The sequence below is a fragment of the Schistocerca nitens genome, chromosome 3 (assembly GCF_023898315.1).
Source record: "Schistocerca nitens isolate TAMUIC-IGC-003100 chromosome 3, iqSchNite1.1, whole genome shotgun sequence".
NCBI lineage: Eukaryota > Metazoa > Arthropoda > Insecta > Orthoptera > Acrididae > Schistocerca > Schistocerca nitens.
Genome location: NC_064616.1, coordinates 699,234,994 through 699,256,397, shown reverse-complemented (window position 1 = coordinate 699,256,397; position 21,404 = coordinate 699,234,994). Strand labels below are relative to the sequence as shown.

Genomic DNA, 21,404 nt, shown 5'->3' with positions numbered 1-21,404 from the left:
GATGTTATTCAATCTGTATATTGAGCAAGCAGTGAAGGAAACAAAAGAAAAATTTGGAGTAGGTATTAAAATCCATGGAGAAGAAATAAAAACTTTGAGGTTCGCCGATGGCATTGTAATTCTGTCAGAGACAGCAAAGGACTTGGAAGAGCAGTTGAACGGAATGGACAGTGTCATGAAAGGAGGGTATAAGATGAACATCAACAAAAGCAAAACGAGGATAATAGAATGTAGTTGAATTAAGTCGGGTGATGCTGAGGGAATTAGATTAGGAAATGAGACACTTAAAGTAGTAAAGGAGTTTTGCTATTTGGGGAGCAAAATAACTGATGATGGTTGAAGTAGAGAGGATATCAAATGTAGACTAGCAATGGCAAGGAAAGCATTTCTGAAGAAGAGAAATTTGTTATCATGGAGTATTGATTTAAGTGTCAGGAAGTCGTTTCTGAAAGTATTTGATGGAGCGTAGCCACGTATGGAAGTGAAACATGGACGATAACTAGCTTGGACAAGAAGAGAATAGAAGCTTTCGAAATGTGGTGCTACAGAAGAATGCTGAAGATTAGATGGGTAGATCATATAACTAATGAGGAGGTATTGAATATGATTGGGGAGAAGAGAAGTTTGTGGCACAACTTAACTAGAAGAAGGGATCGGTTGGTAGGACACGTTCTGAGGCATCACGGGATCACCAATTTAGTATTGGAGGGCAGTGTGGAGGGTAAAAATCGTAGAGGGAGACCAAGAGATGAATACACTAAACAGATTCAGAAGGATGTAGGTTGCAGTAGGTACTGGGAGATGAAGAAGCTTGCACAGGATAGAGTAGCATGGAGAGCTGCATCAAACCAGTCTCAGGACTGAAGACCACAACAACAACAACATGATACTACATCTTGTTTGCCCTCTTCCATTCTCATTTCCAGCCCTCCACCAGTTCAGCAGTAACTCAGCACAGAGAGCCACACACAGCAGCCATAGGGTCAGCCACTGCCACTTCCACAGGAGCTATCTGCTGCCCCCGGCCTCCAGGATACCTCCAGAGATCCACTACCAGTATCAGCACCCCCAGCGACTGGCATCCATAACAAAGGCGTCCACACATGGCAGGGCCACGACTGTCTGGGTCACTTTCAGCCCTGTTCTCCAGTGTAGGCTGACAGGGAGCTATTTGCAGCATGGAGAGCAGCTGCCACTGGCACCTTCCTGAGCACCGAGTGCCATCCTCACAATGGGGGAGGGACGATGGGGTGGTGCTGGCTTACAGTCCCCCAATAAGAGGATACAACCTTGGTAACCAGTGGTTACCACATCAACTGTACTGGCACCTTGCCATCTGTCGAAGTTCAGCAGCACATGAGGTGCAGAGCCATCACGTGCTGTTTAATCAGCCCACATCTGCATATGATGCCAGTCATTGGCACCTTCAGACAGCACTGACAGCTGCGCGTCCAGAGCTGTACGCACATCCATCATTCGGCAGCATCGAGCGGAAACATCTAACATTTTTCTACTTAACCCTGGAGCAGACTGCTCTCATTCTCGTCCTATAATGATCCATGCAATAGCTAACTTCAATCCACTAATGGATCACTGTTTGTCTACCTCAGTGGTAGCAAACTTAGTCCCTACTGCCCATAGTGGGCATTACAGCTTTCATGGTGGGTGGTAGGTGGTAGGGGCTTAAAAAAATTTACATTAGGTTTTCATAAAATTTTGACACAGTATCTAATAAAAAGTTATTATTGTGTGTTTCAACATGCTATAGCTCTGTTTTATAAATTTTATGAAGCCAAGGTACTTCCCTGCTTTATAAATCACGATTACTGTGGAACCAGTAGGTGGTAGGAAATTTTACTACTAACGGAGATACCAAAGGGGGGGGGGGGGGATGATGATGAGTATCCCATCTGTGTGGAGCCATGTGGGACACCTTTGTCTTGGTCCCATTGTGGGCTGGGAGATGCACCAACCCTACTCCAAAACAACTAGTGGGATGAAAACTGATGAATAAAAATTGACAGGGAGCTTCAAAAACTCCACTCCCGGATAAGTAAGTAAAATGTTAGTGCACCAAGTGGTATCACATGCTCTATACAGGACAAAAACACTGCAATGAGATGTTAGGATTTAGAAAAACGTTTTTTAGATTGCTGTTTCCAAGCCAACCATCATGAGTTGTTGACTGTCCCAGCAAGAACCCACACTGACAGAGGGGAAAAAAGGCCCCACAAATTGAAAAGACATCACAACTGTCTGACTACCATTCTTTCATGTAGTTTTCAGAGTATGTTGGAGTGGTTAATCGGTTAGCAGCTGTGAGCTGAAGCTGAGCTTGAGGCTGTATCATGTGAAGAATCAAGAGCCTGAAGCAGTTCCCAGTAAATGAAGGTTCATTATATAATTCAGCATGACAGGATGTAAAGGATACGGAGATATCTTCTATCTGTCTCTCATGTTCAAATGGAGCTGGGTAAGATGAGGACATTGATACTGTTGCGAAGTGGGTCACGAGGTAACTCAGTAACAATTAACACATCAGTAGCTACACCACCATGAAGGAGTAGACTTGGGACAGCTAATGATCTTTGATAGCCCAGTAAACAGAGCTAGGCCCACACCAGGGATGAAGAGGGGTATAATCCCAAGGAGAAAACATAGTGCACCCAACATTCCTTCCTATTGTATTTAATTAGATAGCTAGACTTATCATGGGATCACTTAAAAATAATGATGGTGGTCTTTGAAGGATGTAACTTGAGACACTGCAGGGCCCTTTGATGAACCTGAATAGTTGTTGCATGACACTGACTGGTAGCAGAGAGGGCCTGCAGAGAGGGGAGTAACAGTTCCAGCATTGTGGGTGATTGTGTTGGAAATGTCTCCCACAAACTTCTTGTTGTCCTCTGACAGAGAGGGGGGGGGGGGGGGGGGGAGAGATGATAGCAGAGATATAGAACTGCCAGTTGGCTCTTTGAAGAGCCCAACATAGTAAGCAGTCCATCATCAGGCAATGGCAAGGAAGTGACTGGAGCATTGCAAATCACTGCACAGTGACCACTGTAGCGAAGCCACAAGATTGGGGGAAGAGACTGTACAGTCTATAACCACAAAGATGCCACGGGTGGCTCCAGAGGGGGAGGAGTACCATCATTGAGGAGATGTAAACCAAAATAGCAAAATAGGAAAGAAGCCGGTCAATCAGAAGGATCCTATCAGTAAAAGTGGTACTTCCCGCACATGGGGTGCCGCACACTGAAATCTGCAAGTAGGAGAAAAGGTTGGGGGGGGGGGGGGGGGAGTTCAAGGCAAAAGTCTTGCCTAGAGGTAAATAAACATTACAAATGGTGATCCCTGGGGCCATTTGAAATCACACTGCTACTGCTTCCAATGTGTTATGGAGGGAATCCACTCCTCGAAGACATCTGTGTGAACCGATGTGTAGAACCCACCAGATACTCTCTTGAGTCCAGTACAGTTCGGACAGAATGCATGGTAATCTCAAAGAATTGGAGACTGGTCATCAGTGAAGTGTGTATACTGGAGTGCATCACAGAACAAGATAAGACAAGACACGACTGTGAGCACTCCTTTTGTTAAGCATGATCTATAAGACTCACAATATACTGTTATGTCATGGAAGCATTCATTGACCATACTAATGAATTAGCACTACTTCATTTGAGAATCTTAAAAGAAGGTTGTATAAGTGTAAGAAACTTGAAGACACAAGAATATTTCTGATAGATTATGTAACATTACGACAAAGATTTTGAAACCAGATCTAAATCTGCAAAAAAAAACTTCCAAGAACAGATTTAGTATCTGACCTTAATTTACTAGTTATGAAATGAAGAAACTGCAGAAAAGAAGGAAATTAAGGAGATGGTACCAGGACAAACTGTAAAAAATCATAGGCTAACGAGAGTTTAAAGGGAGCATTAGACAACAATTGACTGAAATGGGAAAGGAAAGGAATATGTAGCTTTGAGAGAGGACATAATGAAGGCAGCAGATAATCAGATATGAAAAAAGATATAGTCTAGTAGGTATCCTTGGATAAAACAGTATATATTGAATTTAACTGATGAGATGAGAAAATATAAAAACACAGCAAATGAAGCACGACAGAGAAAATACAATCATTTAAAAAAAAAAAAATACTGACATTAGCAGGTATGGCTAGAGGATAAATACACAACAGTGGAGACATGCGTGACTATGGAAAAAATAGATGCTGCCTGTAGTAAAATTAGAGAGACCTTTGGAAAGGAGAGAGGCAACCGTATGAATATTATGATCTCAACTTACAAAGCAATATCAAGGAAAGGCTGAATAGGGAAGTACGGGGGCACGCTGAAAAGTAATGCCTCTGAATTTTTTATTCAGTTCTCAATATCGGTTGAGGTATTACATGTCATGCATATTACTAGGTCGACTTTCCCACTTAGTTTATGCAAGTTGCAACCCTCTGCCACTAAAGCGCCCCAAATTGTAGTGTGTAACATGGTAGTGAGTAACAAAACTATGTTGGTGCCTAAGGAACAGCATGCTGTAATCAAGTTTCTAACCACAGACAAGTTCTTCCACACAAAGAGCACCATCTCCTTTAGGATGACAATGCCAGACCACACTTGAGTGCTGCGACATCTGGAACAATACGACACCTTGGGTTCATTCACAGAACCATCATCCATAAGTCCCGACCTGGCCTCATCTGATTTTCATCTGTTTGCAAAACTTAAAGCACACCTTTGAGGACTTCACTTTGATAGTGATGAACTGGTACAAGCAGAGGTGTGGTTGTGGTTCCACCAACAAAGTCAAACATTCTACAGTGATGGCATCAACAAATTAGTCTTCCATTGTGAGAAATGTGTTCATCACCAGACTGATTGTGTTGAAAAATAATTATGTAGACATGAAGAATAAAGATGTAAAATGTTAATAGTGTTTGAGTAATTTAAAAAGCTACAAGACTTTTCACAAATATAACACATCCTCATAATAACTGCCTAAAAAAAAGTGAGGCACGTACACACAATTGGTGGATATGGAAATATTTAGAGTTGCAATTCTCTGTGACAGGTAGAATAGATACTAGAGTGCATTACTGCTGTTCATGTTCTGAGTTGTTAACAAATCTGGTAGGGTATATAAGAGCCGAGTACACATCAGATGTTGAACAACATTATCAGCAGCTGACAGAGTTTGAAAGGGGCCTCACTGTGGGTCTTCATTTAACCAACTGCTTGAATCATGAAGCATCCAGATTTCTGGGACATTCGGATGCGACAGCATCCCGATGCTTGACTACACAGGAATGTGAGGGCAAACATGCTCATCATACGGCTCCAGTCAACCATGACTGATCACCACAAGAGAGGATTACCATTTGTGCATCAATATCATCATAACCCTTTCACATCTGCATCCACCATCCGAGAAGAAGTAATTGACTCACTGGAAAACTCTCTGTCATCCCACACCCTTGGTCAGACTAGCAGCAGCCAGACTAGATTCCGTTCATACACTGACGTTAACACCACAACACAAATGTCTGCATCTGGAATGGGCCATGACTGGAAAGAATGGACAGCTGATGAATGGCATGGCATTGATTTGTATTGTATTGTATCCAGCAATGAATCATGTTTTTGCACTATGCTGGATGACAATTGTTGGCTACTACAGTTGCAGAAGCTGAAGGAATTCCTCCTATGGGGTGGAGAGGTACAACAGTGTTACTCCAGGTGTCATGGGGTGGGGAGCCACTGGTATGATTTCAGGTCATGGGTGGTAGTGACTGACTGAACTCTTAACAGCACAACTGTATGTCACAGACATCCTGACACCTCATGTAATATGCCTCACATAACAGTATAATCGTGCCATTTTTTTTAACAGGATAATGCTTGCCCACACATGGAATGTGTGTCCATGAACTGTCTGTGCTACATTGAGGTAACTCCTGTGCCCAGCAACATCCCCAGATCTGTCCCTGGGAGAACATGTGCAGACCAGCACAGACATAAACTCCATCCTAGTGTTGGTATCCATAATTTCAAGAACCAGTTACAACAGTTGTGAGTCAGCTTGCCTCAGAAGAGGATAAAATGATTTTATGACACCCTTCCCACATGGATCAGTGCATGCATCCAGGTCAGACAGGGTATACTCAATTTCTCTGAAAAATTGACTAATTTTATAATCATTAAAATTACATCACATATCCTCCCAACATATTAAGTTTCATTTTTTCCCCCCCACTCTCCTTCTGGACGTTTCACATTTTTGTTCAAGCAGTGAATATAGAACAGCTAAACAAGAGGTATTTTAGTAAGGGTAGATAAGGTAGATGAAGATGAGACATAGCTATCATACTGCGAAATTAACTTGACAGAACACTGAAAGACCTAAGTTGAAGCACACTACTGGTACTAGGAGACATTCCCTCAGATTGTTGTGATCCTTGAGGGAATAAAACATCATAAAATTATTCCATCTGGTGTATAACATATGAAAGACCAGAAAAATACCATCAGCCATAAAGAAGAAAGTAATTATACCAATTCCAAAAAACGCAGGTGGTGATAGGTGTCAATATTAACAAACTATCAGCTAATGAGCCACAGTCGCAAAATACTGAAACAAATTATTTACAGAAGGATGGAAAAACTGGTAGAAGCTGATCTTGGGGAACATCAGTTGGGTTGCATAGGTAACTGACTCTGTGACATATATTAGAAGATAGGTTGAAGGAAGGCGAACCTGCGTTACAGAATTTGTGGATACAGAAACAGCTTTTGACCTAATTGGCTGGAATACACTCTTTGAAATTCGGGAGGTAGCAAGAATAAAATACAGGAAGCAACATTTTATTCACAATTTGTACAAAAGCCAAACTAAAGTTCTATGAGCTGAGTAAATTAAAGGGAAGCAATAATAGAAAAGACAGTGAGAGAATGTTGTTGCCTGTCCTTGATGTTATTCTGTCTGTACATTGAGAAAGCTGTGAAGGAAACCACAGAGAAATTTCAAAAGGAAATTACAGTTCAGACGGAAGAAAGAAAAACTGAGGCTAGCAATGACATTGTAATTTTTTCAGAGATGGGAAAGCATTTGGAAGAGCATTTGGGTTGTAATGAACATTCACAAAAGTAAAACAACCGTAGATTAGGAGATGAGACCCTAAAAGAAGTTGAGGAGTTTTGCTATTTGGACAGCATAATGATGGCTGAAGTAGAGGATATGAAATGCAGATTATAAAGAGCCAAAAAGCATTTCTGCGAAAGAGAAATTTGTTAAAATATGAGTATATATTTAAATGTTGGTTGGTAGGTTGATTTGGGGGAGGAGACCAAAAATTGAGGTCATCAGTCTCATCAGGTCAGCGAAGGAAGTCGGCCATGCCCTTTCAAAGGGACCATCCCGACATTTACCTGAAGCGATTTAGTAAAATCACAGAAAACCTAAATCAGGATGGCCAGACACAGGTTTGAACTGTCGTCCTCCCAAATGTGAATCCTGTGTATTTAAATGTTAAGAAATATTTTCTGAAGGTATTTTTCTGAAGTGTAGCAAAGTACAGAAATGAAATGTGGATGATAGACAGTTCAGAGAAGAGTAGAACCTTTTCAAACGTGAATGAGATTTTCACTCTGCAGCGGAGTGTGCGCTGATATGAAACTTCCTGGCAGATTAAAACTGTGTGCCCGACCGAGACTCGAACTCGGGACCTTTGCCTTTCGCGGGCAACTGCTCTACCAACTGAGCTACCGAAGCACGACTCACGCCCGGCCCTCACAGCTTTACTTCTGCCAGTATCCTGTCTCCTACCTTCCAAACTTTACAGAAGCTCTCCTGCGAACCTTGCAGAACTAGCACTCCTGAAAGAAAGGATATTGCGGAGACATGGCTTAGCCACAGCCTGGGGGATGTTTCCAGAATGAGATTTTCACTCTGCAGCGGAGTGTGCGCTGATATGAAACTTCCTGGCAGATTAAAACTGTGTGCCCGACCGAGACTCGAACTCGGGACCTTTGCCTTTCGCGGGCAACTGCTCTACCAACTGAGCTACCGAAGCACGACTCACGCCCGGCCCTCACAGCTTTACCTCTGCCAGTATCCTGTCTCCTACCTTCCAAACTTTACAGAAGCTCTCCTGCGAACCTTGCAGAACTAGCACTCCTGAAAGAAATAAGAATAATATCCTTTCTTTCAGGAGTGCTAGTTCTGCAAGGTTCGCAGGAGAGCTTCTGTAAAGTAATATCCTTTCTTTCAGGAGTGCTAGTTCTGCAAGGTTCGCAGGAGAGCTTCTGTAAAGTTTGGAAGGTAGGAGACAGGATACTGGCAGAAGTAAAGCTGTGAGGGCCGGGCGTGAGTCGTGCTTCGGTAGCTCAGTTGGTAGAGCAGTTGCCCGCGAAAGGCAAAGGTCCCGAGTTCGAGTCTCGGTCGGGCACACAGTTTTAATCTGCCAGGAAGTTTCATATCAGCGCACACTCCGCTGCAGAGTGAAAATCTCATTCTGGAAACATCCCCCAGGCTGTGGCTAAGCCATGTCTCCGCAATATCCTTTCTTTCAGGAGTGCTAGTTCTGCAAGGTTCGCAGGAGAGCTTCTGTAAAGTTTGGAAGGTAGGAGACAGGATACTGGCAGAAGTAAAGCTGTGAGGGCCGGGCGTGAGTCGTGCTTCGGTAGCTCAGTTGGTAGAGCAGTTGCCCGCGAAAGGCAAAGGTCCCGAGTTCGAGTCTCGGTCGGGCACACAGTTTTAATCTGCCAGGAAATTTTCAAACGTGGTCTACAGAAGAATGCATAAGATTAGATGGGTAGATGAGATAATTAATGAGGAGGTGGGGGGAGGGGAGGGAGCAATGTATGGCACAACTACACTAAAAGAAGCGATCGGCTGATAAGACATATCCTAAGGCTTCAAGAGATCATCAATTTGGTAATGAAGGTAAGTGTGGAGGGTTAAAACTGTAGAGGGAGACCAAGGCTTGAAGACAGGAAGCAAGTTCAAATGGACATAGGGGGCAGTAGCTACTCAGAGATGAAGAGGCTTGCACACAATAGACTAACATGGAGATCTGCATCATGACAGTCTTTAGATTGGAAACCACAACCACGACGACAAAGCAGCAGCAGCAAGTACTGAGTTCAGCTGTAAAATTATTGTAGTTGATAGTAATTAGAAAGATGCACAAGAATAGCTGCTTATAATAACTAACCTTTATTTATGACAGACTGGTTCAGCATTTATCACCATTGTCAAGTACATCCAGACTGATGTGATGCCCTTATTACATCATTAATGAACTGTCTTACAACTGCCACTGTTTTGATAGGATGGTAAATGGTGTAAATATACTGAAAGCAATACATTAATTATGGTTTGACAGTAGTTTGACTGTTCAGCTCTTATGGCATTATATGTTCACAATGTACTTGACAATGGTGATAAATTCCAAAACAGTCTGTCATAAAAAAAGATTAGTTATAATACACAGCTACTCTGGTGCATCTTTCTAATAATAATGTAATTATCTGACATATATTATGCTGCTGGCCCTAAAGTAGAAGAAAAATAGTTGATGTTTCATAAAATGTGTTGACTGACTAACCATATTGGTTAGGCTCAATATGTTAATAAACACTTCCACGTTTTCTTGATGAAAGTTCATATGTCTTTTAGGTGTCCTACTTGAATTTAATTTTGGTAATCATACAAAAAGAGCCGCATCATCTGTTACTCCTACATTCAAAAAAAATTTTTGTTATGCTACAAATATGGTAACTCGAAATATTATCTGTGCATTTCAACATATGCTATTACTCCAGTACACGGGTCTGGCAAATCTGTCGTCAGGTTTTAGATTAATACTACAGTCAGTGCAGAAAATTATTTTTATGAATTTCTCTGTTTTAAGATTATGTAACTATCTTTCAAATCTAATTAAAATATTTACTTAGATGGCTATAATTTCATTCAATGTCACATTTTACTGATACATGAAGATGTATGCAAGTCTCGTCATAATTCTTAACTCTATAGGTCATACTCTACAGGTCATGCCTCATCAGTTTACAGAAGGAATCAATAATTTAATGATGAATGAACTTCCACCCATGTATTGAATACTTACTCTGGATTGTTAACACTAGAGAAAATCCTGTTTGAATTACATTATTACTCAAACTTCTTACCAGGTCAGATTTGTATGTAATCTCAAGCTTTCTACTACTTCCCCTGTGACCGTCAGTAATTATCCTGAGTTGTGTGGTACTTAATTTAGTTGGCCAAATTAGGTCACACATGGAACTTTCATATTCTACCCAAGATTAGGTCATGACTACAATGGAAGACAATTGTAGTGATGCTGATTTCACAGGATGGCAGACAACTTAATCTGGTTTCTCTTTAACCTGTCTCCAAGTGCCCAAGTCTGTGCACCACTGAGAATATAGCTGCTGTCCCAGTTAAAGTAGTTGTTGCACATCCTGATCTCAAGAGTTTCTTTAATGACAGTATCCCATTAGGTGTCATACGGAAGTTCTGTGACTTTGAGACATCTCAATGACATAATTCAATGAACTAAAATTGAGTGCCACATAGCCTATAGCTAACTCCTGACAATAACGATGGAGATAGTCAAATGGTTCAAATGGCTCTGAGCACTATGGGACTCAACTGCTGAGGTCATAAGTCCCCTAGAACTTAGAACTACTTAAACCTAACTAATCTAAGGACAACACACAAATCCATGCCGGGGGCAGGATTCGAACCTGCGACCGTAGCGGTCACGCGGTTCCAGACTGTAGCGCCAGAACCGCTCGGCCACCAGCGGCCGGCGGAGATAGTCATTAACAGCTTGAGATTACATAAAAATTTGATGTGACAAAAACATCTGCGAAGCATTTATGCAAGACAGTCAACCATGAAGATCTCCCTTCTCATCTTGCATTATTTAATATCAACACACAGTAAATACAGGTATCTACACCAAATGCTCGTTATTGTATAACTTCTTAGCTGTGGCCCGATTGTATTTACTAACATCTTACTTTTTTCGTGATCAACTTACTTGGTTCATGTCTGCAGTGCAGATGGGTATACTGTAGACAAACTGCTAGTTGATACTTGTCATACTTTTCATCAGCTAAAAGCTTCAAATTTTTAAGCACCCTCCCCCTCCTTGTCCCCTCTTTTTCCTTCTTTCTTCCACCTCACTGTCAAGTTTCCAAATATTTTTCAAAAAACTGTTTCTTTTCATGACATAAAATGGCATATTTCAGCCATATGGTACAAATTAATTATGTTTGTGAATCAAAATGTATTCATTTATTGAGCCAAATGTCACGTGTGTTGATGAAGTACTTAAATAATATCTATTATTTCCAATATTAAGGTAATTTCCAGCATCTTCTGTATGACTGAGTGTTTTATTTTAAACAAAAATAATAATCGTTTTGACTAAATGATATACAGTACACAAAAGCAAACCATGTCACATGCAGAAATATCCAGCTCCTAGTGCCTAGGTGATACATTTTCTTATTGAAGCAAAGGCATACAAACAGTGATCAGCTTTGTGTACTTAAGAAAAGCTTATGTTTCTGTACATGAATAATTCAGTGTAGATAGGTAAAAAAATTAACTAACACCACCTCAAAAGTTACAGTCTTATACAAGATATCTAAACCTTTTGATGTCAGAACAGGTGTTCATCAAGAATATGGACTGCCCCTACCCCTTCCACATTCCTTTTGTTCAGTCTTATACTGGAAAAAGTAATCAGCACCTGGTAGAAAGAACTTAACTTGACAGACTATGCAAAAGTAAAATTCATTTGCAGTGCTTGGCCTTTCCATATGACCGATCAATTTTACCCAACAACAGAAAACAAATGATTCAATATGCAGAAAATCTTCATACAACTGCAGCTAAAACTGGTTTGCAAAACTCATACACAAAAACTTAGTACACAGAAAGAAGTCCCCAGTATTTAGGTGATCAACCTATAGTAACTGAAATCAGCAAAATATCTCATGTACCTAAATTAAGACAGCTAGGGGAAATAATCCAACCATCAAGATTAATTTTTGAAGCAACCAATATAAATAAAAACCAATATCCCATAATGTAAAACAAACTCAACACAGTAATCAAATCACAAACTTTATACATATTGAAGAAAATTTTTTGTACCAGTCTGCATAGGTGAATTTGGATGGAAAGGACATCTCAATTCAGGAATTATACCAGTATAATGATAAAATCTATGACACTTTCAGGAAAAAACAATCGAAATTTCACAAAAAATAATAGTACAATTATTTAAAAATATTTCTTGAACATGGTAAATTTAGTGAAAATGTTGTCACTTCATGTTTTTCCAGATGTATAAATCTCTTCTGTCTGCCTTATGTAATTAAGATGTTCTGCATAAAATATATATAAAAAACACTACGTGGTTTTAGTGGTTTCATTCATTAACTTAGTAATAATAATCAATGTTTAGAACTAGAAATATTAATCCAATGCGGAAGGAAAGGGTGGGAGAGAGGGAGAATATCTGCAGATGGGTAACTACACTTTCAGTATCATACAATGTACTCCCCTGCCTGTTTCAGTGCATACAACTTGCACTACCCATTCAGTAACATAAGCCATCTCAAAAGATGTACTTTGGAAAAATAGTTTTGCCACCTTGGCATTGAAGAATTAATTGACTGAATGTTGTCTGCAATTAACTCCCATATGTTTAAGCAAAATTATGGAAGTTGTGTATCTAGTGTTACTTCTGTAACTCTACTGAAGAATTCAAAAGTGGCAAACAAAGTGAGTGTTATATAGGAAAGGTAGGATATGTAATGACAATTTCATATTTATGGCTGATATATATTTCATGAAAAACTAAAGATGGGTTCCACAACAGCTAATAAGCTGTCAACCCTTTGTGGTTGTAGCTCCAACAGAAAAAAATGTAAGCTCTGTTGATCTCTCAAAAAGTTCGCCATTTCTAATTTTATAGGGGGCACACCTTGTAATGTTCTTTAATACTTCTTTGTGTATAAGTACTGTTCCTGCTTGTCTAGGCTGCACTGAGGACACTACATTTTAAGCACTAGTCACTTGAAGGTGCTTGTATACTGGAAAAGCTTTTTGTAAATATTCATGGCACCACATTTCTCCTGTGGTGTTTCAATTGTGTCATCACAGTGAGTTTCAAAAGTTGCAAACTTTTCAGTTTTGATGATTTTGAGGTACTGAGGTTCATTTTTTGGACAATGCTATGTAGGACATGACTACTATAAGAATGAAATGGAAAATATGCTACAGGGAATTTCAGAACTCAAGTAATGAATGATGAAAGTAAAATTTTCAGTATTCATATTTGCATTTCCATTGAAATAGCTTTGCATGTGTAATTCTGAAGTTATTTTATCTGGAAATATAATTTAGAACTGGAAAATAACAGAGAATGTTGAGATACGTCACGGGTTAAGTTGTGAAATTATTTCTCCAGAAATTACATTTGGAAAGCACGGAAGACCAAGCCAACGTCAACAACTAGATGATGAAATAAATCCAAGAAAACTGATGAACACTATTTTTACAGAACAGTCTGGACTGTATAATACAGTTTTGATGACAGAAGCACATATGACAATTTAACTTTTTTTCTGGCGGGGGGAATGAAACATGTAAAGGAGCAAACAAATGTGTTTGGCACACAAAGCATAAGAATGCTACGAAGCAGGTATTCACTGTACACCTAACTGTAAATTAGAAAAGTGGAAGGGAATTACTCTTGTTGAAATGGGTGGAGGGTGGGAGGTTCCAGTTATTAAGATCCATGTCTATGTTGTATGAGACCTTGTATATGAGAATATGGTTCCAGAACACTGTCAAACTATAAAATACCTGTACAAGCATCAAGAGCTGAGGCAACCATCTGTTCTCAGAAAGTTCCACATAACTGACAATTTAGCAATAAAAAAAAAAGGAAGACAATGATTTGAGGATCACAAAGAATTCAAGACCACCATTGTCATTTAGTTCAATTACCAGAGAACTTCTATGCAGTTAATACAATGTTACAGACTGACCTTCGTAATGAATGGCAATTACATGAAAAAGTGAAGTTCATTTTTCATAACCAAATGGCACTTTTTGAATATGCTCATTTAAGTTTGTTTCAGTTGCACATATCTATCTTGATGTTACAATTTTTACACGTGCCACTTTGTAAACCATTTTATGAAAGTACGTCTTAAATAATGGACAAAGATAAAATAAATAATTTAACTAGAATCTCTTGATTTTCAATAATGTGTTATTCCTATGTTAGAAACATCAAAAGAACTGTGATACCCAAAAGCACAGTTTCCATGGCATTTTCACATTGTGTGGTAAGAATTCTAAGTGTTAGAAGAATAAATGCTTGTGATACAGTTGAATTTAATATTATGGTACTGGATCAACTGGAAAGACTATGAATGAAATTAACCTTGGTATTCAAAAATAGTGATCTTGGAGCCAGCTGAAAAAAGGATTGATAACAATACAGTGGCCTGTGAAGAATCATGTTCTGAATGGCAGCATACTATAGCAGTAAATGCCCTTGACAATAAAAGGAAGTGTTGTTTTCAGAAGAAAGTAGCTATCTTATTCTGCAGCAATAATTTTGAACTAAGTGAAGATTAGGAAGACAAGTTCTGATACATTCATTTTAAAACCTGAACATCTCACCACCATATTTAACATGCCAAGACAAAAATATTTTATAGCAGGTACAACAAAATTGGTACAGAGATGAAATAAGCATATAACTATATCAGTGTAGGTAAACAAGCATACTGTGAAATGTATTTCAGAAATCATGATATACCTATAACCATGCTCCTTTACTACTAGAATTTTCTTAGTTTTCCTTAGTTTTCCATTTATTCAAATGCTCAGATACAATATACAGAAAAATACAGTTTATATTTTCCCTGAAATTACATCCATTATTTTGATCAAAAGTGTACTGTGATAATTGGTGCTGAGGAAACAAATAATTTGTAGGTACTGTAACATGGTTAAATGTGTACACATCTGTCCATGCTCACATTACATTACAGAAATAGTATACTCCCTCAGTGATTCATAAGGTTCAAGTGCCTTGACTCCATAATGCTGCTTATCATGGGTAAAGATCACATTTGAAGCACTTTTTGGTGGTCAAGAGAACTAAAACAGATTTAATTTTAATAAAGTAACTACTCACCATATAGCCAAGGGCTGTGTAGTTGACAGACGGAAAAAAAAAAGACTGAAATTGTTACTAAGCATTTAATGACCTTTCTTGAAGCTGTCAGCTTAGTAACAATTTAAGTCTTGTTTATGAATCTGTTATCAACTAAATGCCTCACCTATGCTGTGAGTGGTTATTTTACTCCTTCCGTAATTTGTATTCCATCAAGAACTTTCCATTGTATAAATTTAAAAAATATATACAGCAACATAAAAAAAAAAATCACAAAATTGTAAACATGCTCCACATCAAGCCACTAGGGAATGCAAAAAGCCTTAAATTCAGGTACTAAAAACAGAATGATTAATGTATCCTTTCTGAACTCTAAAGAAACACTAGCTGTGATTTTAGTAGATTAAAGCAAGGAAAGATAGTCAGAAGTGTTTTGCTACCGGCAGAATCAGTATAACATTTAATGTGAGTAACATATTTGGGAATGTCATAGCTGATGATTCATTCAACTGACACCATTCTGGGGATTTTCTGGTACCAAAATGATTATCCTGGCACTCTTATGGGATCCAACCATAATTTCCACCTTCAATCTTCAGCAGCTCTGGGGAAGTGTTCCATCTCTAATAATAACAATAATTTAAGAATAAATTAAAATAAAATAAAAATGGATCACATAGACCTAACATATCTGTAAATGAAGGTCCAATTTTCTCCAAATGTGAAACTAGTAATAATGCCTACCTGGAAATGAGAGAAAGCAGCCATCAAGAGTGGTTTTGGTGTAGGGACCTTACTTGGATTTGCATGATCTGGTTGCATCTGTAAGATCAAATCATTAAAATATTACAAACAGGAAAATTTGGTAAATGAGTGGAAGTAAATTAGTAAAGAAAAGCTATGTTGTCAATGTTGGCTATGATTCCATAGTTATGTCACAAATACACTTATCTGAGAGTAAACATAGCAATCAACTGAAATTATGTGACCGATTGTTGTTATTTCTTTGCAAACAAGAAATTATAACCTAGGGGGGATTGTTAAAGAGGTACATGATGGACACAGACAGGGACTGTTTGAGGTGCAGTAGGGTGTAGCACACCAGGGTGAAGAAAGCACAAGGAGAAACACTGGTAAACCAAATGGATTTTATTTATTTATTCATTCTGTGTTCCATGGATCCACACAGCAATGGGTTCACCATGTATGTGGAACACGTTAAAATTATGATTACATTTATATTACATTAAAACTTACTATTCAACAGATATTACAGTATTAGAAACAAAAGAACAAATGATTATGATCTCAACAGCAACATTATCTCAATAGCAACATATCTATAAGTTTAACAGTCGTAGCTGTTATCATACTACTGGGCAATCAGTTCAGTAACACAGTTACAATAAGACAATAAGAATAGAGTTACACACTACGCAGTACCTGAACTGAAATAATATGTACATAAAATATATCAACATTTTAAAAGTTATTATCTTCATTTTCCAATAGTGATACATTTTTAACAGTTTGGCAGGCAGCCATTGTCATACTACTTTGCAACGGTTCAGAAACACATATATAATGAAACACATATCTACACTACACAATACCTGAATGAAATAACCTAATCTACACGAAATACTTGTATTAACATTTGAAAATGATGAAACTGTTTAGCTATATCTTATCTTGGGTAAGCTCTCCCCCCCCCCCCCCTCTCCCTCTCTCTCTCTCTCTCTCTCTCTCTCTCTCTCTCTCTCAAGTTCCTCGACAGAGTTGAATAAGTGATTCAAGAAAAACTGAATGATTCACTACTCCTTAAGTTTTTAAGCTCAGTGGAGAGACGGTTGAAAATTTTTGCATCTCTCTGCACCAGGCACAGATTTTTTTTATTGATAGTGTACACCACTCTTATGCCTAGTGTCATGCATATAAAGTGCTGACTTGTTTACAAAGAGAATGGGTTTTTTTATCACAAAAAACATTAGAGAAAAAAGTACTAAGAAATAGTGGTAAGTATATCTACCTGGCTAAATAATTTGCAACTTACTTTACTTTACAGAAGACTCTAATCATCTTCCTCTGAGCAATGAAGATTTTTTGAGCAAGAAGATAATTGTATGTGACATTATAGAGTGCACATAAGCAAAATAAGTTGCTTTTATAACTCTTTGGTCTCCAATACAAGAGAGAACTGCTGAGTTCAATATCTTCACTGTTTAGTTTGGAATACAAGTAAATGCCCAGGAACTCTGTGTTGCCAACTTTCTGCAACTGCTGAGTATTGAGAGTCATTGAGTATTCCTCTGTGTTTTTGCCATTTGATCCAAACTGCATAAAATTCATCTTGTTTAGGTTGTTAGAATGAGAGTTAACAGTTAACCAGATAAAGACTTTTGATAAAATGTTGTTGGTGACCGTGTTTCGCAGATTTTCTCTTACAATACTGGTGTCATCTCCAAACATGGTATATTCTCACTTAGCATTCACAGCTGCAGGCAGACCATTAGCATAAATCAGAAATGTTAAAGAACCCAGAGCAGTGACTGTGATGAATAATGCCCCAGGGTAAAGCAACAGCTAATCCCAATTTGCAATCAGAAGCTTCAAAAATTAATTTCTGCTTTCTATTAGTAAAATAGGATTTCAGCAGGTTGCTTAATGGGCCCCTGATGCCATACTTCTGGATTTTCTCTAGTATTACTTGGTGATCCACACAACTTAATGCTTTAATTAGACCACAAAAGATACCCCTGAAGATCTGTTCTTGTTTAGTGACTTAAGGCATCTTTCACAAATGTGATATATTCCTTTTGAAATCCAAGTTGTCTTATTCAAAATACTGAAGTGTTGCAGGCATTTAACAATACTAGCATGCACCAACTACTTGAATACTTTTGAAAACATGGTAAGAAGTGCAACTGGTCTGTAATTATTCACATTTGAGGCATTCCCTTTTCTTGGAAGAGGTTTTACAGTGTAATATTTACTCCTCTATGAGAATATACTTTAGTCCATTGGTGAGCTAAGAACATGGTTCAGTATTCTTTTTACATATTTCACTGGAGCAGTGTTTCAATATTTTGCCTGAGAGTTTGTCAAAGCCACATGAAGGTTTCCTTTTAATGAGACTAGTGTATCTCTGTCAGCTGCAGTACACAGTGGTAGCATCAAAGGGTACCATATAACAAGCAGTCTCAGTGTGGCAACACAAATAGTAGGGTCAGTCACCTCCAAGATGGCACTCATACCGGGAACCTTTTTATGTTGCCAAACAAGATATTCAAATAGGTCATTCATCTACCAACAGTTACATCTGCAGCAACACACAGCACCAAAACCTGGAACTATTTGATGCATTCACCAAATAGTACTTAGAGACAATGGCATTCTGAAGTTATCTGGTGGCCAGAGCAGCTAACATTATTTCACCAAAAATATTTGGAACTTTCTGTTTGAGAATATCTATCATCTCACACAGATCTAAGTTACAGCCTAGCTGCACAGTGACACTTAATAAGCATTCACTGATGATCTTGGCACTCTCTTGCTTACCACAAACTTCATTACTGTTGTGGTTATGGACAATGCCAGTGGCCTTCAGGGAGCAACATCTGTCTCATTTTTCATAAAATTCCACATAATTTTCCACCTACTTTTCATTTTGTTAACTGAACTATTGATTTTATACAAAAAGTACATTTTTAGTCTTGTTAATCACATTATAGAATTTTACAATACATTTTGCAGAAGTTCAGCTTAGCAAGGTTATTTGAAGATAGGTATTCAAGGTATACATCAGTTCCACTTCCAGGATATTTTAATGTTCAAAGTGATCAAGGCTTCTTGACTGGTTGTTTGATGTGCACTCTGCAGTTTCTTTTTGGGAATATGTGGGTGGAAACAGGGAGACCAGGGGTGCTCCACAAATGCTATGCACAGTGGCACACCAGCACCGCCACCAACCCGTCCCAACACCCTCATCATACAATTGTCATGATCCAACCAGGAAAACACCAGGGAAAGAAGACACAAGAAAAGGGGAAACAAATATGCACAACACACCAGACAAAATAGACAGGAAAGGTGCAGGGAAAACTTGGCCAGTGTAGAGGCAAGGTTAAGGCCTCCATAATAAACGCCTATGCTAACCAAGGGGCTCAAATTCCAGAGAAAAGACCAATGACTTAAACTAGAGAGGACAAACCACTTTCAAGAAGCAAACCGACAAACCGAGGACAGACGTAACCATGTGACGGTCATCTGACAACACCCATGAAAAGGATGATGAATAGGTATATTTAATGCGAAGGGGCAGTTTAGCAAAATATGAATCACTGTGTGGGGAAGGGGGGGAGCCCCGCAACTACAAATAGAGGGAGGGGGGGGGGAGAAGTTGCTCATTTTTGTGTAAAAGACCATGGGTCAACCTATTATGGCCAATACGAAGATGGCAGAGGATGGGAGATTCCCATTGGGAGAGGCAGAGGGAAGAACGCCACATGGTGGGAGTCCTTGATTGTGCGAAGGTTATTAGACAGGGGATAGCAATCCAAGAGCCAGCTGATTCATAATTTTTACAACCGTAGTCCAGATGAAACAGAACTAATGCCATCCCACAATTCAGCAAAAAGGGGTTTGATGTAATGCCGCAAGTCCACCCTGAAGGGGACATGGAGAATGGTAGGTAGGTGGCCGCCGCCTCCCCCTCTCCCGGCCAGATGATCAGCAAGTTCATTACCCAGAATACCTACATGGCCAGGAACCCAAAGGAAATCAACCGAACAAGAAGCATCACCAAGATCAGCGAGAAGGTCGTGGGTAGCAGAGAGCAAGGGGTGATGGGAAAAACAGACTCAAGGCAACTCCTTGAGACCTTACATAACAAAATTTGGGTAAGTGAGAACTGTTTAATGAAGCATAGGGTCTGATAGGTGGCCACCATTTCTGCAGTGAACACCTCACACATGGCAGGCAAGAGATGGTGTTCCATGCCACAGAAGACATGAAGACATATCCCACATGATCAGCAGACTTTTAGAGCCATCGGTGTAAAAAACAATGGCTTCTTGAAACTCTCATAAAAGCGTTTGGAACAAAGATCGGAACACCACTGGAGTGAGAGAAGCTTTCAGAATGTGGAAGAAATCCATTCGAATCTGGGGCCGAGGAACTAAACAAAAGAGGGCGGTTAGAAGAGAACATGTGGAGGAGGACAAGGAGGGGAGATGCAAATCACGGAGGAGGGAAGTGAAGCACAGCCCAACCAGTAAACCCACCCGATGGCAGACAACTGATGGACGACGACCCGAAGCTGAGAAAAGAATAGAGTAGGAAGGGAGAGCAGGGGAAGAGCAGATAGTGATGGCATATGAAACCACGAGCTGGGACCACCAAATCAAAAGAGGAGGTATCCAAGCATCAACCAGAAGACTATCTACAGGCCCAGTGTGAAAAAAGGCAGCAATGGCTAAACAGAAAACACAATGGTGAACTAGGTCCAAGAGGAGCTGCAGTGTGGAAGAGGCAGCTGATTCATAATTTTTACAACCGTAGTCCAGATGAAACAGAACTAATGCCTGGTAAATGTGGAGAGGGGTTGAACGATTTGCACCTAAAGAGGTGTGGGCAAGGAAGCAAAGGACAGTGAGTTTACAAAAACAGCCAACCTTCAGATGATGGATTAAAAAAGATGAATTAAAAAAGACCAAGACCAAAGAAACAGAACTGGGGACAACGGTCAGGTGTTGGGCATCGAGGCAGAGCTGCGGATCAGGATGGACTGTAGTATGGTGACAGAAATGCACCACTTTTGACTTAAGGGGAGAGAACTGAAAACTGCGTGTGTGTGTGTGTCCACGTGGAAGTGCAGCAGAATGGCACCCTAGAGCTGTCTCTCCACAGAGGCTACCGAGTGGGAACTAGACCACATACAGAAATCATCCACATACAGAGCAGTGTTGGCCAATGGTCCTACAGAGGCCACAAATCCACTAATAGCGATGAGAAAAAGGAGGATACTTAATACAGAGCCCTTTGGAATGGCATTCTCCTGGGTCTGCAGAGAGCTGAGAACAATGCCAACATGGACTCTGAATGACTGGTGGGACAGGAACTGGCGAATAAAAATTGGGATGAGGGATGGAAG

The 21,404-nt window shown here is 39.5% G+C and overlaps 1 protein-coding gene and 4 non-coding genes across 6 annotated transcripts in view; 2 read left to right on the top strand and 3 right to left on the bottom strand.

Moving 5' to 3' along the window:
- Window positions 1-21,404, bottom strand: part of LOC126248672 (transcription initiation factor TFIID subunit 3) — a 324,519-nt gene that overhangs the window by 138,296 nt on the left and 164,819 nt on the right. Inside the window, exons 6-7 of one of the 2 annotated variants that reach the window (XM_049949904.1) lie at window positions 15,998-16,075; window positions 14,942-15,876 (exon numbers count right to left, since the gene is read on the bottom strand). In XM_049949904.1, coding sequence (XP_049805861.1) covers window positions 15,814-15,876; window positions 15,998-16,075 — 141 coding nt within the window. In that variant the 3' untranslated portion in view covers window positions 14,942-15,813. Of the gene's footprint in view, window positions 1-14,941; window positions 15,877-15,997; window positions 16,076-21,404 lie in introns of those variants that run through there. The other variant, XM_049949903.1, reaches the window with a different exon arrangement.
- Window positions 7,712-7,786, bottom strand: Trnas-cga (transfer RNA serine (anticodon CGA)). Its single transcript has one exon. It is a non-coding gene; the product is annotated as a tRNA-Ser (tRNA).
- Trnas-cga (transfer RNA serine (anticodon CGA)) lies at window positions 8,013-8,087 on the bottom strand. Its single transcript has one exon. It is a non-coding gene; the product is annotated as a tRNA-Ser (tRNA).
- On the top strand, window positions 8,388-8,462 carry Trnas-cga (transfer RNA serine (anticodon CGA)). The gene has a single exon. It is a non-coding gene; the product is annotated as a tRNA-Ser (tRNA).
- Window positions 8,689-8,763, top strand: Trnas-cga (transfer RNA serine (anticodon CGA)). Its single transcript has one exon. It is a non-coding gene; the product is annotated as a tRNA-Ser (tRNA).